At 47.4% G+C, this 17,879-nt stretch overlaps 1 protein-coding gene across 4 annotated transcripts in view; it reads right to left on the minus strand.

Annotated features, from left to right (window-relative positions):
* The window catches only part of HERC2 (HECT and RLD domain containing E3 ubiquitin protein ligase 2), a 2,956,340-nt gene that overhangs the window by 426,393 nt on the left and 2,512,068 nt on the right, over positions 1-17,879 (minus strand). For all 4 annotated transcript variants that reach the window (XM_069636605.1, XM_069636607.1, XM_069636603.1 and 1 more), the window contains one exon: positions 8,958-9,049. In XM_069636605.1, the coding sequence (XP_069492706.1) occupies positions 8,958-9,049 (92 nt within the window). The remainder of the gene's footprint in view (positions 1-8,957; positions 9,050-17,879) is intronic.

The following is a 17,879-nucleotide window of genomic DNA, read 5'->3' on the forward strand; positions in this document are numbered from 1 at the left end:
ATTGCCCCAGCTGCTGAACAGGTGATCTGCTTGGTCCTGCCGAAGTTCCCACTTGTGTCACGAGCGCATCTCCCTGCTGAGAGAGTCGGCAACAGTGTTCTTCACTCCTGCCAGATGAAACGTGATGAGGAACATCCCCTGGTCCACGGCCCAGTGCCAAAGGTCCCGCGCCTCTTTGGAGAGCGCCGGGGATCTGGCCCCCCCCGCTGCTTACGGATGTAGAACATTGTGGTGATATTGTCCATGAAGACTGGTACCACCTTGCCCCTGAGGGACGGAAGAAAAGACTTGAGGGCCCAAAACACGGCCCGAGGCTCCAACACGTTGATATGCAATGTCTTCTCCTCCGGTAGCTACGGGCCTCTTGCATGAAGACTTCCGGTGTGCAGTCCCCTTCCTTCCAGGGAGGCGTCCGTCATGACCATCTGCTGATGAGGTGGGGTCTGGCAATCCGCACCTGCGGACAGATGTGCGCGCACTCCCTACCACTGTATTGCTCGACGGAAACTCTTGTAGAGTGTAATCTTGTCCTCGAAGCTTCCCGACACTTGTATCTAACGGGCGTCGAGGAACTCCTGCAGCAGACGCATCCGTAGCCTGCACAGCCAAATGAGGTATATTCATGATGACATCATGCTGAGCAGGGACTTGATGGACCTCACCCTTGCGACCTTCAGGGCCAACAGCCATTGTACCTTGCCCAAGATGGCCACTATCCTCTCCTCTGACCGAGATGCCAGGCACGACACTGTTGATTCGGGCTCCCAGAAACAGCGCGTCCTGCGATGGAGTAAATCAGGACTTTGCCTAGTTTATCGAGAACCCCAGATCCGTCAGGAGTTGGACGGGCGCTCGCCGTGTGATGGACGCACTGTCCTTTGTGCTTGCCCGGATGAGCCAGTCGGCCAGGAAAGGGTACACGTGGATCCCTCGAAAAGGGGCAGCTGCGCTGCCACCGGCGCCAGGCACTTGGTGAACACCCTTGGAGCGGACTTCAGTCCGAAGGGAAGTAGGAACACTACTGAACTGGTAGTGTTGTCCTTGAACCACGAAGCGCAGGTACTTGAGATGGCCCTTGTGTATGGGGATGTGAAAATGGGCATCTTCCAAGTCCAGCGACAATATAAAATCCCCCTCTTCTAGCTGTCCTAGCACGTGCTGAAGAGTCACCATCTGAAACTTTTGAGACTTGATGTACTTGTTCAGGCGGCGGAGGTCCAGGATGGGCCTCCAACCGCTGGTTGTCTTCTTGACCAGGAAGTAACGAGAGTACACTCAGGAGCTCCGGAGTCTCTTTGGGAAAAGCTCTATCACCCCCCTTTCTTTAGCATGGCACGCACCTCCAGCAGCAGCTGAGGGACGTGGTATTCCTGATGGGCCACCAGTGGTATATGCGGACACTTCCATTGGAACTCTAGGGTGTGTCTGTGGGCGAGAGCGTCCAACACCCAACAGTCGGTGGAGATAGTCTTCCACACGCTGACGAAATTCGCTAGTCGGCCTCCCACCAGGGTGCACGGGTGGAGGCCCGACTCCACGGCCGGTTCAATCCTGTTTTGACATCGAGGCACCGCCTTGGGGCCTTAGCGACGACGACGTCCACCTCCAGATTTGGCACGGCTCCTGTAAAGTCTCCTGGGCGGACGAGCGGGAGGGTTGACAGTAGGACGAAGCCCCTCCTCCGAATCCTTTAGAATCGCATTTGGATTTTCCTCCAGAAGTCCGAAAGGACGGTTATCGTTGCTGAAGCGTGCCCAAGGCGCAAGCCGTCTCTGTGTCCTGATGGCCTGAAGAGACTAGTCCACAGTCTTTCCAAACAAATTGACCCCGTCGAAGGGCATGTCCAACACCTTCAACTGAACATCCTGGTGGAAATTAGTGGCCCTCAGCCAGCCCCGCCGACAAAGGCAAATGTTGCTCATTTGGCGAAATCCTGTGTTGGTAATGTCCGTGGCCACAGCAATGGCGTGGTCCGAAGCCACCTCACCTTCCTGTAGGATCTCCAATGCCTCAGCCCTCTTGTCATCGGGAAAGAAGTCCAGGAGGGGGGCCATTTTGAACCAAAGTTCTCTGTCGTAACGTGCCACAATGGTGAGGGCGTTAGCAGCCTTGATGGTGGTTGCCGCCGACCTGATAACTCTTCGCCCCATGGCATCTAACTTCTTCCCCATCGCAATTTCATTTTGTAAAAGTATTTCTCATGTTTTACTCTGCGTGCCAAACTAGGTTTGGTTCCTTTGTTCGCCGTCTTTTCGCAGGCTTTTGCACAGAAGCTCTCCTTAAGGCACATGAAAGTCTGGGTAGGCAGGATGTGAGGGAGGGGTCTTAGGACCCCTGCCATGGGTTCCCTTGGTAACCCAAGTCGCACTCCTGTTTGATTGGCTGGATGACTGTCCTTGCCAGGACAGCCACCCTGCTGTGTGATGTACAGCCAGGCTGTGTGAATGGGGGAAAACTGCATAAAAAGCAGGTCTCTGGGACTGGAAAGGCAGAGTCGCCACTGGAACGAAAGAACCGACGAGGAGCTGACAGAAGAGGATCCCTAGCACGACTGAACCGCCCGGTGAAGCCCTGCTGCAGGTCCGAATCTTCAACTCCAACGACAAGAGGATCCTCCAGGAATCTTCTTCTCTTGAGCTGGTGGGACCAACCAGTTCACCCAAACTTCAAGCCAGGACCCCTCCTCTGGTGGAATTCGCTGTACAGAGCTACAGTGGCCCAGATAGCCAGGAAGGTCGGACCCTGCTTGAGTTTTAAGGAGCGCACCTTTTATTTGTTGCTTTGCTCTGCTGCTGGTTTCTTCCCTGGGTAGTGCAGGACCCTCCAGTCTTCCTACTTCTTGTCAGTCCAACAGTCACTTCAGGAACCGTGAGAGCCTGCAGGAACTACCAGGAACGTCCGCCTTAGCTACAGCTCCCTGTCCGTTTTAAGGTGCTGTGCAAATCAGGTTGTTCGTTTCATTCAGCTGCGGGGAAAGTGTGTAAAGTCTTTCTCCAATCCAAGGGCTTGTCCTTCTCTTCTCTTTGAACTAACTTTTCCGCTGACCAACATCGTCCGGAACCCGTGGCACGAGCTTTACCGCAAACTACCCTGAACCGTGTGATCTTGAGCAAAAGATTTCTGACCTATTGACTTTGGCCTTAAGCCTTTTTTACCTGATTTTATCATCGTAGTCTCTCTTGTTCACTTGCCCAGAGTACTTACCTGTTGGTGTGGATTCATTTCTGTTAACTTTTGTCTTTCCCTACCTTTTAAATTGCTGGAGTGCCATTTTGCTCCCACTTCATTTTGTGAGCTTAACTTGTCTGGAACTTATTGGGAGTAGTATGGTGTATTAAGAGTCTGATTTATAGACTGCTTTACTTTAGTGAAATGTTATACAACTGAAGAGTAAATAAATGTATATTCTTTTACTTGAAAACCTTGAGTCAGTCTTTGTTTGAATCATAGTAATTGCTGTCCTTTGTGTAACTATTTGAGATAAGTCTGGCTGCTCAGCCATCTCTACCACTTTACTGTGTAGTACAGGCTTGTACCAAAGGTGAATTTGTACTGTCACTTGTGGTCTTAATTGTATGTGGTGTTCCCAAAGGGTACTGCATATAATTCTGCCTAAAAGTCACCCTCGTTATCACCTTTGTTCCCCACTGTAGGGCCTACTCTCGATGCATCGTCCCTCCTGGAGGATCGGGAGGTTGGTGAGCTCCTCCTCTCAGGAGATTCCATGGCCTGGAGGACTATCGTGCCCCCCCCCCTTCTCTGCGACCAAGGGAGACTGTTTTTCGGTGAAATGACAGGCATCATCTTCTCCTGCGTCTTTTCGATGGGCTGGAAAGAGGATTCCCTCCTGGCAGGCAGGGATACTCTCGACTTCGGGCCGTGCCCTGCGGATCTGCCACGGCAGCCTTCGCGAGGGACGCGCCACAACTTCGATGGAAGTTTGGGCCTTCGTCTTGTGCACCTGTGCCTTCACGGTCTTGGCCGAGTTCGCGGCCTTCACCTTAGGGGGAGGGTCGAGACCCCGCTGCCGCTTGGCCTTCTCCGTAGGGCCGGTCTGGGTCTTCTCCAAGAGCTTGCCTGTATAGTCCGACTTCCTCTTCTTTGAAGATGCTGAGCGTTGGCTCATGGTCGAAGGCACTGGAGATGCTGTACTCGCCCTGGCCGCTAAGAAGCCTGAAGCAATGGCGCTCCTGGAGGCAGTGGACTCGCAGTGCTCATCCTTATGTTGGGCCCCCGCGGGAGTGGCGCCCTCAAATGTCTTAAAAGACCGCTCAGCTTTCTTCTTCTGGGCAGGGTAGGCATGCTGCCGGGACTCACCCAGAGCAGGGGCCTTGGCCTGTAGCCACTTGTTGAAGCACTTGCGTCGATCGGTCCGCGTGCGCGGCACCATCTCCCGACAAGCCGGACAGTCATCTGTTAGGCAGAAACTTGTGCAGTTCCCTTAGGGACCACTGCAAAAGGCTTAAGACTACAGGTGTTGGCGGTAAACCCAATTGGTAGCAGTCTGTACCACCCAGATTTACCTGGTAGCTGTGGCTGAGCAGCCAGACCTCTCTCAAGAAAAGTTAGACAGTATATAGAGTATACAAGATAGGTACCAAAATACAGTAGCACAAGCAAACACTGACCAGAGCTTTGGTATCAAAGTATATAATTAGTTATTTAAAGACACACTTATAGAAACACTCCAGCACTATTATGTAAGCACGTTCAAAACACAGTCACCATTAATATACATACATCCCTTATTCCTTATTAGACAAGTGTTAGTTAAGACCACTTATTTTCAGACAGAGGTGAGTGCTTAACTAAAGATGGCACTCTAATAAGTTATCAAAAAAGGGAGGAAAAAGGCAGCAATTAGGAAAGCACACAACACTAATACTTTAGAAGCACCCAGCAAAGCAGGAAAGTCAAAGTCTACTTGTGAGCAAAAAGTTCAGAGACCAGGCTCCCTCTGAGAGAGAGTAGAACACCAATGTGCCCAAGATCAAACAGTTAAAAAGGCTTGGAAAGTCTTGCAGAGAGTTCAAAAAGGAATTAGTTCAGCTCAGAAAAGTTCAGTTTGCCAGCCTAGGGCCAACCCAAGTGGTAAATTGAGGATTTAAGAGACACCCCACACAGACCGTTGCGAGGGAGGCCAGGCCGACAGTACCTTGAAAGTGGAGAGAATCCTCCAGCGGGGGCAGTTCTTGGCAGCCGGTGCAAGTCACGGCGTCATCCAGAGGAAGAGAAGATCTCGACGTGGAGGAAAGCTGAAGGTCGTTGCACTGCCAGGGAAGAAACCAGCCGCGAAGTTCTCTGGTTAAAAAGTACTACTTTTTTATTCGCGGTAGTGGTAAAACGTGGTATCCCAGTTGCCAGGGTGCTTGGCACAGGCAAGGCGGCCACGAGATGATCCGGGAAGGCAAAAAGACGGGCAAACTGGTTATCCCCACCAGTCAAAGGAAGAAGACTCCTCGGATGAAGATCTTCTCTGTCGTCAGAAGACGTGGTGAGGCGGTTCAGCAGGGCTCCACCGGTAGTGTCATCGTTGCAGGTCGGCTCAGCTTCTCCCTCTTCGGATTCTTTGGTCCTGTGGCGACTTCTGAAGTTCCAGTCCCCAAAGCCCTGCTTTTATGCAGAAAGCCCCCATTCATCAGTCCTAGCTGTCACTCAAACATGCTAAGTGGTGAGCCTGCTGGCTCACCACTGGGCCAATCACACAAGGGTGCGACTTGAGTTGCTGAGGCAACTCAGTCCAGGGTGCCTAAACCCCCTCCCACACATCCTGTAGACCCAGACAGAGTGGCACCACTTTTGGAGGCTTCTGTGTAGAAGCCCGCCAAAAAGTGGAACAAAGGGCTTGACTTGGATTGCAGTTACAGAGGCGAACACAAACGCCATTTTAAAACCGAGTCCTGGCAAAAAGACCCAACCGGGGAATAAATATTAAATAAATAACCCGGCGGTATCTTTAACATTGCACCAAAAAGTGGTGCATTTAAAATGAATGGGAAAATCCCATAGTAAATATTCTGAAGGAATATTTTGCGTGGGAACCACTGCCACCACCCAGAAACTCAACGAGGGGCAACTGCACAGTGCCCCCTCGAAAAACAGACTCAGGGGCAATCTAATTACCCCTACCAGTACTTCCACAATATGATGGTTTGTACTGGTTCTGTTCCCAATTTAAGACTTGTAAAGTCAATGGTGACTTTACATGCCCTGGGAGACGGTAGTCAGTCCCAGGGTATGGAGTCTATGTTTGGGGGTCACTATGACACCCCTGTGTTACTGCACTGAGGGTGCTGTGTAACACACTTACCAAAAACCACATGAAACCCTATGGAGTAAAAGACCCCATAACCGATAAAACACATTACAAAGTTAAAGGATATCTCAAATCATGTCTCAGAGTGGGAGAAAAAGAGTCTCACTCTTAGCAGGAGAAAACAATAAACCCCAAAAAATCCAGCAAAGCTGCTGGGGGACTCACTAGGTTTGGGAAATTACCCTTAACAGAGAATTCTCCCTAACATCATCCACATGCGTCGGGTCCGAGTGCAGGCAGTAGAGGCACAGGGAATGTCTATCGACGGAACAGACATTCCGCAGGTTGCAGCCGGGGAAAACCTTGAAGAGAGGCGCAGAGTCCTTCTTCTCATCCGGCGTGTCCACGCGGCACAGTCTTCAAATAAGCTTCTGGAATCCTCCAAGGAAAAACTCAACGAAAAATCACCCTTGAGGGGCACTGAAGAATCCGACAACAGGTCCCTGTTAATCGGAAGGTGGATCGACGGAGCATGAGGCTCGATTGACTGAAAAAAATTGAGCAAAATTCTAAGAAAAATCGCAAAACGCAGTAAAAGCTCGAGAGCTATAGCACAAGGACTCCCAACACTTCAACATGCTGTATAAATCTGAAGATGGCTACCAGAGGAGGGGCTTAGGTAGAGGGCAGTCATTGGCTGGGGACAGTATGATCCAGAGACCAGTTAAAGTTAGGAGAAAGACAGTTCAGAAGTGAAACTGATTTTTTCGTTACCGAGGATTCCCAGCCCAATGACAGGGAATATTCATGAGCATGTGAATCCATGCCAGACTCCAAGCTGGAGAAGCATATTTGTTCCCCCTTCGCTGACAAGCTAGTATATCTTTGTGCTATGTTTTAACATTGATCTGGCGTTGAGCAGATTGCAGTGAATCTTTTTTGTTTTCCAGTGTTTGTTTATCCTTTAGGGATTGTGTCGGTATTGCGATTGGGCATGAATTCCTCCTGTCTTTTGATCCAGTGATTGACTTTGGTTTGGGGATTAGGGTGTGGATCTTTGCTGCTTTCATTTATTCACTGAGGAGCTCAGGTAGGTTGCATGTAGGGTCGATGTTTTCTGCGGTGCTTGTGGGTTTGTAACTTGGAATTTAGTTGGCACCCAAGTCTCTGGCGACCAACTGTGTGTTCAGGTGGGTTGGTTCTTTTCTAGTTCTTCACTCCTTCTTTAGTCCATAGTGGTGTTTGCTTCTTCTCTCCCTGTGAGGTTAAGATATCTTTGGATGTCTGGTTGTGAGGGTTTGTAGGTGGATAGGTGTGACGAGGCAGAGCGGTTTTCGTACAAAGGTTACAAAAAGGGCTCTCTTCTTTGAAGAGGTTTTGGGGAAGGTTTCCCGAGTATTTAGGATCCAAGAAGTAGTTGGTTGCGTTGTTTGGCTTTCCTCGCTGGTGCTTAAGCAATTATGATTATGGCACTGGTTCGCGCAGTTGGCATCTGAGAAGGTCTGGAGCAGGAGGGCGCTTGTTGGCCTTTAGGTGTCTGTTCTTTTCTTTTTAGTCATCCTGAGATTTCGCTGGCAGATTATCTCAATGGGAAAATGTCACGGTAACAAGGTATTCCAGTGGCAGATTATCAGTGTGGCAAGGCATCACAGTCATCCAGATGGGAGATTATCCCCAGCGGCCAGAAATATCTCAGTGCAGATTATCATGGTGAATAGATATTACTGTTGCTAGTTGTTAAAATGGGGAGGTGACAGTGGCAAGGTTTTCAGATGGCAAGATAGGGTGCCAATTTATTCACAGCGACGCCCCTTACCTTGATGTTGCGTCTTCCAATGGGTCAGGGTAGTGAGTGTTGCAGATCAGGGCTAGGGCACTAGGCATAAACAGGAGGAACCCCTAGCCTTTGCCAACTGTCCAGACAAGCCTGACATAGGATAACTGTAGAAATGGGACTGGTAGGGTGGTCAAGCGACTTCCTAAGAGTATAGTAGGCCTGGAGTTCACAAGGATTGCGGGAGAGGGATGTGGGAGATGGCTGACTGTAAAGCAAAGTCTTTTTTTGCAAAGGCTTAAAAACAGAAGGAAACCCTTTGCATGTAGCTAACAAGAGCAACCTTGCGGTTGCAAATCATAAAAAAGGGGACGAAATTTGGGATCCAATCTAAAATAGTTTAAAATGCACCAGGGATAGAAAACAGACAGCTCCTTGCAACACCAACCTCTTCTTCAGACAAGACAGAAATGTTGCCCTTTTCGGCTCAGTTTTCCATGGCTTGGGAGGACGGGATGCACTGAATTTGACTGTCAAAATCTAGAAACATTGCTATCCAGAAGTTCACACTGTCTGTCCCAACCCTGTATGCCTTAAGGTCCCTGCTGTGAACTCTAGGAACAGAGCCAACCTTCCTTCCATACACAAATAACTACAAATCACACTTCGCTACATTTAGCCATGGGTAATATTTAGCAACCGCTTTAGGTCTTGTGTAATTTACAGTCAAAGACTCCCTGCAATTTTGATAGGCATGCTTTACTTGCAATCTTTTGGTAATTATAGGTCTTGATATGAGATGCACTGAAAGAGTAGAAATATATAATGCATATAAATAATGGTTTAAACACTGAACATGATTGCAAAGTTTAAAATGTGGTAAAAACAGAAGGCAGACTACTGGAGAGAAATGTCCTCTTATTTTACCATGTATATACAGCTCCAGATTTCGTGAGGGCTACAGAAAACTGTGATCCACATTCTACTTTCGTCACTCCGAGGCCAGTGAGGGAATCAATCTGCAGAAAAATTGCACACAGTTAGTCATAGAATAATGCAGTGTCATGCTCTAGCTAAAGGAATAAAAGCTGCCTGAAACGTGTTAACAGAAGATACAAATTAGCTGTTGTAAATGCACTGGGTATCAAAATTAAGGTCTCTGACCTTTATTTCTAGGTCAAGCAACTGATTGTATGGAACCTGGTTTCAACATTAATATAAAATGTAACTAATTCCTGCATATAAATGGTAGACTATACATTTCTAGAAGATTTACAAGGAATCTCCCAGCCCTATGTTTTAAGTGTAGTTTACCCTCCTAACTCTACAGTAACAGGCAAAGCTTAAGTTTTCCTTCACTCACCTAGTAAAAACTAAGGTTGAACAATGAAGGCCAACTCTAAAGAACAACGCTGGGAAGAAAGGGTACAATAGTATTACTTTGAATTAATGTCCACAAAGAGGTGTACTTTAAAGTATAATTTATCTTGGAAAAGGAAAGTGAGGTGTTGGAGCAGGTTACATGTTAAATAATTTGGGTTCAGAAAGTCTCTGAATGAGAGAGAAGGGAACATTACTCAATGTTACAGATTCATCTTCTAGAGCGATATCCTCCAGTGCCAGCTGTTCTCAGAAAAAACATACCAATGGGTGTAGCTTGACGAGCATCATCTCTGATGTTCAGCTTCCTCAACTCCGGAAACAATGCTGCTACTGTATAAATTGAGCACATTGCGCTCCATTACCTCAGTTATCCCTTTTTGAGGGAACCTTTACATCGGAATAATTTAGAGCAGAAACAGGCTGCAAAAAATGCCAATCAAAAACCAAAGTACTACCGGAATAAATGTTTTATACAGAAACATAGATTTCTTTTCTATTTTGTACTCTTAGAAGAGAGGCAGGCTGAGAGGGTGTTGAGGAATCAGTTGAAAGAGAAACCATAAAAGGAGGAATTATGTTCCGGTAATGTTCTTTCTATGGATTCTTCTCCCACAGATTCCTCATCTGATAGATATATTTCCAGCGTCAGCTGCTCTGAAACATTTTCAACAGGGGCCGCAGTACGACTCGACATCAACCCTCGACTCCGGCTGACTCGACCATGCCACTCCTGGACTCCAGACATGATGCTGGCTACATATATGTTACGTCACTGCGTCCCCGTTCCTCCGTTTCGCCGCCTTACCCACCACCCAGAGCCTTCTTCCCCCCACACCCTGAGGCAGGCAACCGCGCAGGAAGAAAACGCAGGATTTGGCTTACTGACAGCCAAAAAACATATTTATTTTATTGTGAGGAACAGTCACCGTACTAAAAGCAACTTGCTGGCACAACCCAATTAACGAGGCACTGAACCTTGCCCATCACCTAATCATCATAACCTCAAGTTCTCATCTCATTAGCAGAGAAACACGAGAAACTGGCAACATATCACTTTCATAGCGGGGCAAGATGGGAGGGCGATGAAGAGTCTGCAGGAGAAGAAGCCATAGAAAGAACATAACCGGTATGTAATTTCTCCTTCAATGGACTGCATTCTCCCCCATATTCCCCATCTGAAAGACTCCTACAGCAGTATATAGTGCGGAGGCTGGATGAAATCCGGCAGACAAGGAGGCTCTGCAATACCGCTCTGATGAATCGAGCGTCAGAGTCACGTTCCGCAACTAAGCAATAATGCTTAGTGAATGTCTGGAGCTTTGACCACGTCGCTGCTCAACATCTCTTTCACTGGCACGCCTACTTGAAATGCAGATGATGCCCTCACGCCCCTGGTGGAATGTGCTCCGATGCCTGGTGGCAGATCATTTCCCGTTCTCTGGTAACACTCTGCAATGCAGAGAATAGTCCAACAAGAAATCGTCTGCTTGGACACAGCCACACCCTTCCTGGACTGAGAGAAAGCTACAAAGGGTTGATAATCACGCCTACATTCTACCGTCCTGGCAATGTAGAAGCTGAGCGCCCTCTTCGGGTCTCGCTTGTGCAACCTTTTCTCACCTTAGAGGGATGTGGAGGAGGATAAAACACTGGAAAATCAATGCTCTGGGATACGTCGATATCTGAAACCACATTTAGGTTGCACCTTTAGAGAAGCTTTCTCCTTGAAAAACAGTAGGAAGGGCAGCCTGCAAAACAAAGCCTGAAGCTCATTCACATTCCAAGCCAACGTGATTGCCACCATAATAATGTGTTTTCAGGCTAAGTAACCTGACAGAACACGAATGCATGGGCTCGAATGGAGCCACCATAAATTGAGGTCCCAGTTCGGAACCAGAAATGGAGTAGGCGGGAACCTATTTACAATGCCTTTCAGAATTTGGGTAATTACTGGAACCATGAAGAAAGATTCCTGATCCGGCAAACTCTTGAACAAAGACAAGACCGCCAAGTAGTCCTTCACTGTGCCTATCTGAAGGCCTGCTGATGCCAGCGATAGAAGGATCTCCTTCACTGCGGTAGTGGGGCGTGCAATAGGATCTATCCTCCTCCACTTACACCAGGTCTCAAACTTTCTCCACCTGCACCTGTATAATGATCTCGTAGAAGGTCTGTGGGCAGCCAGTAACACATCAAGTACCTCTTCTGAGAGGTCAGTATACATATTTCATCTTCTTAAAAGCAACGCATTCAGGTTGAGAGACCCTGGGTTGGGGTGGAGCACACAACCTTCCGATTGGGATAGGAGGTCCGGCCACTTGGCAAGCCGGAGAGGTGGACAGATGGTCAATTAGAGGAACTCTGAGTACCATGTTCTCCTCACCCAGTCTGGGGTGACCAAGATCATGGTGGCTCGAAACTTCCCGAGAACCCACAGGATGACAGATATCTGTTGAAACTAGGGGTGTACCAAATAGTAAATTTACTATTCGGCCGAATACCAAATAGTTTGCCTACGTATTTGGCCGGCGCAGAATAGTGGTTTACTACTAGAAATGTGTCAATATATGCATAACAAGCCAAAACTATTTGCTTTTCCAATGCTTGTTTTAACAGGGCTTCAGCGAAGGACATGCATAGTGCTTATAAATAGATCATAGCTGTAACTAAGCTTTAGAAGGGGAGTTTTATTGTTGCTTCCTTTCATTGCCTAAAAATACATTTGGTAGGGAACTGGGGCTGTGTGGGAGTTTTCAGTCAAAAAACATTCCATCACAACTCCAATTACATAAGCATGAGTATATTCGAATAAGCACTGCTAATAACAAAGAAACAACTCAAAGTAATTTCCCAATCTTACAAAACCAATCCCAGCTCCATCAAGTAAAAAGTGAAGCCCACTTATCGAAATAGAGTTCCGCGCCTGGTGTGCTGAGAGCATAGTAGAAGCATGTTGTCCTTTTGTTCTGCAGGGTGGGCCCTGAGGGAGATATTTTGGACACTGCGGGTGGTGGAGACTGGAGAGAGGAGTGGGGAGAGAGCGCTGCTTTGGAGGCACCACTAATTTGCAGGCAGGAAAGGCTGCAAACAGTGCCGGGTGCGGCACGTTGGTCATGCCGAGAGGGTATACAGTGCAGTTTAAGCAATGACTGACCTCTCGGTCCCCAATTCCTCTATTGATTTGGGGGGGAACGAGGGAGAGGGATACATGCAGTAGAAAGCAGCCTGTAGCAATTGGGTAAGATGTTAGGAGTATTGGGCATACTGCTTGTACATCGAGGTGGGAGGCAGTTCTGACTTTCGGTACTGTTGAGGGATTGGGTGACTGTTTTTGGAATATGTTTTGCTTCATAAAACATTCACTTTTGCCAGATGCTACACACTACCAATTTTTCTTAGCAACAAGGTGAGGGAGAAAAAACGTGGGGAAATGTATTTTCCATTAAGACAAACGCGTCTCAGCGAGAAACCGGAAAACAAACTGAGGTGAAAACAAAGAGGCGCCTACTGAAAAATTATGACTTGGCCGACTATCTTGAAGAAATGTGAAGCTCGAACCTTGTCACAGAGCATGGTTCGGCTTTCCTCTGTGGGACTGTTTGAGCTCTGCTAATTGCATTTGTTGTGACCCTGACAGACATAATCGGATGCAGTTAATCATTAACAGTCACGGATAAGTGCCCCCACCCCCACTGTTTCGAGCCTCTGTATTTACAGAAATCCACGGACATTTCATTGCTTTGCAAATAGCCGAACCCTTTTAGAAAATAGCGTCAAGCTCATGGTGTTTTCAGGCAATCTTCTTTTGTAGATTACAGCCGCTGAATACAATGAAGACCGAGAGATGTTACAATGAACAGAAACTGCCATTCACGCATGCTGGGTGCAACTAAACGATACTGTGCACGGCTTTGTTTACTGCACATCTGTAAACAGGACTATTGCGGGTTACTTGTTTTATATGTAAATCTCATATAAAAATGCCTACAGCTAAATAGAAAGCACAGTCCTAGATATTAACTTCCCCTTATGTATGCTTATTTGAGCTTAAGTGTCTTGTCATTCAAACGATACGGTAAATGTTTACAGCGTGTCTGTGTTATCATGCAATCTGATACATCTTCATGTACGCTTTGAGCCGAAGAAAGTTATCATTGCCTCCACTTACCGGGACCAACAGAGCGATGCAGTTCCAAACAGTACCATTCTATGTTTAACAGATGCCTCAAACTGTTCATCCCTCCCCCAGAAGAACAGGGCATGAGATCACAAGAGGAGCATCGCCTTCGGAGCTGTCAGCCGCTTCCCCGGCACCAAGGTGCACACTTACTCCCAGCACACACTTACTCATTCAACTCCCAGTGAATCGGCCTCCGCCAACTCCGTGATCATAACCAGGGCTTTGTTTTCCATGTCTCCGGATACGAAAGACACCCCAATCCCTCTCTACCAGGGTGTGCGAGATTATGCTTTGCCACAAAGTATATTTCACCCCGGAACAGTCAAATGAAATGGGGAGTGGAAGGGCTACAACACTCCCCACTTACAACCAGGGATATAGTTACAGGTGGCCACTCCCACAACAGAAGTGGTCCTCATTTTACACCTGAAAGCGTGCATCTATATACAGCAAACTTGTACAAATTAGGGGTGTAACATTCGGCTTCGAGTAAGGTTTTCAGTAGGTATTTGGCCGAAGCCAAATACCTAATTTTTAGCTGGAATTCAACCGAAAACGTACTCAAAGCCAAATTACATAGAAACGCATAGTGGAAGTCAAAGACAAACTCCACAAGAAAGGAATCCCCTAGTGCTGCCATCACTGGGAATTCCATTGAGCAGAACAGTCTGCACTTTGTGTTGGTCCTTGTGGCAAAGAGATCCACTGGCGAGTTACCCCACAGGGCGAACAGTTCTTTGAGAACTTCCTGGCATACTTCCCACTCATGTAAGACTGTGCCCTGCTTGCTCAGAGCTTCCGCCAGCCCATTCTCTGCTCCTGTTAGATGGGCCGCAGAAGCAGAGATCTGGTTCTCTAGAAACCAGAACTACAATTCCTCCCTGCATAGTGGTAGGGACCGCACACCAGTCCCGCTTGTTGAGGTAGTACATGACCACTGTGTTGTCCATCAGGATAAGGACAGGTTTCCCCCTGAGGGAAGGCAAAAAGGCAATCAGGGCTAACCTGTCTGTTCGCAACTCCAGTCTGTTGATGTGCATCCAGCAAATCCACAGGGGCCCAGAGAGGCCACTCACCTGCAGATGCCCGAAATTAGCACTGCAATCCTTCAGAGATGCATCCGTGACCACCTGGGCCTGGGGCCAACGGAGGCCAAAAGGGTTCCCCATCATAGAGCTCTCTCTGACGGCCCACCAAGAGAGGTCATCGTCTACCAACCTGGTCACCCTGAGAATGTCCTTAATGGCATCGAAGTACTGGGACCAGTGATTCCTCAACAGCCATTGCAGATACAACATCCACTGTCTGGCCTCTGGCACCAGAAAAGGAAGGCAGCTGGTGGTAGACTGTCTTAGTTCTGGGAAAGCTTGACACTGGTGACTCTTTAAGGGGGAAAAGCCTGCCCCACCTGTGTGTCCTAGACTGCTGTGTTGAATTGGAGCTTCTGTGTTGGTGTGACATGGAACTTCTGGAAGTTCAGAGAGAAGTCCAAACCTTGAAGCAGAGAGCAGGTCTCCACTAGCTGTGTGGATACTTGCTCTGGAGGCCTTTATCCGATTAACCAGTCGCTCATGTACGTGAATAGCGGATCTCCTGAGGTGCGCCGCCCACGACTGCCATCTGTTAGGTAAGATTTTCATAGTAATGATAAATCTTCCTGACCTGTGTCAACCCCAGAACTTTTTGCTTTTACTGGTGGATTATTACTCCTTATACCTCTGAGTGGGAACCTTTTTTCCACACTCACAGAATCTTATCCTTTTTATGGGTGTCATTTTTAAGACTCTCCATAGTGTCTTTTAAAAAAGTTATCCTCTTAATAAGTGCCTGTTGTTGCTGGGTTGCCCAACGGGCTCCCCTTTATAACTTTCTCTGGCTAACCTTGTAAGAACCAGCACCCTCTCCTTATGAGGAGTGCTGGGGAGATAGCGAGCATCCACTTTCTCATTTTAAATGTAACATTTATGTTACAGGGACACCCTTACATTTAATGGCTGGTGGCAGTGAACCTTTTCATTAATTCGGTGCACCGTTACCGCGGGCTGTTTCCACAGCCCCAGTAAAGGCACCCATGGGTGTTCATTTTACCAAAATAGCCCCGGTCTTCTTTTTTCGCCATTTTAGCATTTCTGGTCCTTTTTTGTTTCTTCACATGACCTCCAGGGAGGGACATTCCTTTTGTGTGATTTTGATTTTTGGCGGGAATCTTGTGGATTCCCCACCCAGATTCCAGAGCGTCTGTGAAGGCAGGAAGTGGGGGATGAGTCCAAAATGCTGCAGCCCTTTGTCTTCCAGCCTGACTGCAAGAATCCAGTTCAAACTGGAAGGCTGGCTGTCTTGAAAGGATTGCCAACTCCCCCCACCCAAAGTTTGAATGTTGCAAGGCTGTTTGATTGGCTGGGTTCCTTAATAAAAGTCTGATCCTGGAAGCTGAAGAGGGAGTCGACCACTGGAACCAAAATCAAAGAGGAAGATGAACGGAGGATAGTACAGAGGCAACGCGCTGGTCTTGGAAGCAAGACCACGCAGAGCAACAGAGGTTTGAATCCCGGATCCACGATTAGAAACAAACAGTTATGGTATTAGGCGCGTTATAAAAAACAAATAAAATAAAAAGATGAAGAATTTGCGGCTGAAACGATTTCCAATGACCGCAGAGCTTTCTGTGTAACCAGATCCTGCTGTAGCTCTTCCTTCCAATCGATCTGGGGACTCTGAAAACAACAACCCTGACCCAGACCCTGGTGAGACCAATTAGACTGAAGAAGACCTGCATTTCCAGCCATCCCACGCCATGCAACGACCTTGCGTGGCTGCAATACCCCTATACCCTGCGACCTCTAGCCATTGTGCGGTGCATGGTTTTCCGAAAATCGCTTTGTGGGCATGCTTGCAGGATCTCCAGAGGCACTATTCCAGTCTGAAAAGTCCCCTCAACACAGTGCTGGACCTGCCAAACAATGAGAACCCGACCAGCAAAAGTCTTCTTCTGTGCTCCTGAAAAAGAGCTGCATCCAGCCTTGAGGAAAACCTTCCCTGCAAAAGTCCTTCAAGTGTCCCGTCTTCTTGATGAAGGAATTCAAAGACCAGGTTTTTGGCTGCAGATCCTGAAGTCCTCCTGCTGCAAAATCATCTTCTGTGCTGAGGTACTGTGCTGGCTTGGGTATTTACTACCTTAAGCCTCTTGTGATTCCTGTGTAGTTGTGGGGTGTTTTCTGTGATTGGGAGTCCTCTCGTCCAGTGCACCTAGGCCCCTGCTGGAATCCTCCTAAGGTGTCTTCTATTAAGCCCTGGAACCTCAACTAACTCTAAAAGTAAAGTACTTACTTGTTCTAACAGCCTTCCTTAGGAACTCTGACTTTTGCTACTTAAGAACCTATCCCGATCTGCCTGTTGGACACTAGACTCTAGTGATCCCCCTTCTGCCACTAAGAACACTAATGCTCCAAGAATAAGGGAAAGACTTCTAAAGATTGGGCTTTTTGCCTAGAAAAGAGAATACGTGTTTAAAAGTTACTTTCTTGCAAACGAAGTTGAATGGTAACAGAGTGAAAAGTGAAAAAAGCTATTACTTACCTAAGAAATGTTCTGCCATTCTGAAAAGTATATGTAACATCTTTCTCTCCTTGTTAGGCAGAAACCTGTGCAGTACCCTTAGGGACCACTGCAAAAAGTTTAAGTCTACAGGAGTAAGCAGTAAACCCAATTGGTAGCAGTCTACACCTCCCAGATTTACCTGGTAGCTGTGGCTGAGCAGTCAGACTTCTCTCAAGAAGAGTTAGGCAGTATATAGAGTATACACAATAGGGCCAAAAATACAGTAGCACAAGCAAACACTGACCAGAGCTTTGGTATAAAAAGTATATAATTATTTATTTAAAAACACACTTGTAAAAATACACTGGTACTAATATGTCAAGCAAGTTCAAACACAGTCACTTAAGTATATACACCTCCCTAGTTAATTATTCAACAAGTCTAAGTTAAGACACCACTTATTTAGCAAAACAGGGGTGAGCGCGTAACCGTAGATGGCACTCCAATAATTTGTTTAAACGAGGGTGAGAAAAGGCAGAATAGGAAAAACACACAGTATAAACACTTTTAAGAAACCGCAGCAAGTCAAGAAAGGCAAGGTCTACTGTATAGCAAAAAGTTCATAGGCCAGGCCCACTCTTGGAGAGAGCAAAGCGGAATGTGCCCAAGATCACACAGTGGAAATGCACTCAAAGTCTTTGCAGGAAAGTCAAAAGAGGTTGGAACAAGTCAGAAAGGTAATGTTAGCA

The sequence above is a fragment of the Ambystoma mexicanum genome, chromosome 7p (genome assembly GCF_040938575.1).
Source record: "Ambystoma mexicanum isolate Mex_15411 chromosome 7p, UKY_AmexF1_1, whole genome shotgun sequence".
NCBI classification, from domain to species: Eukaryota; Metazoa; Chordata; class Amphibia; order Caudata; family Ambystomatidae; genus Ambystoma; species Ambystoma mexicanum.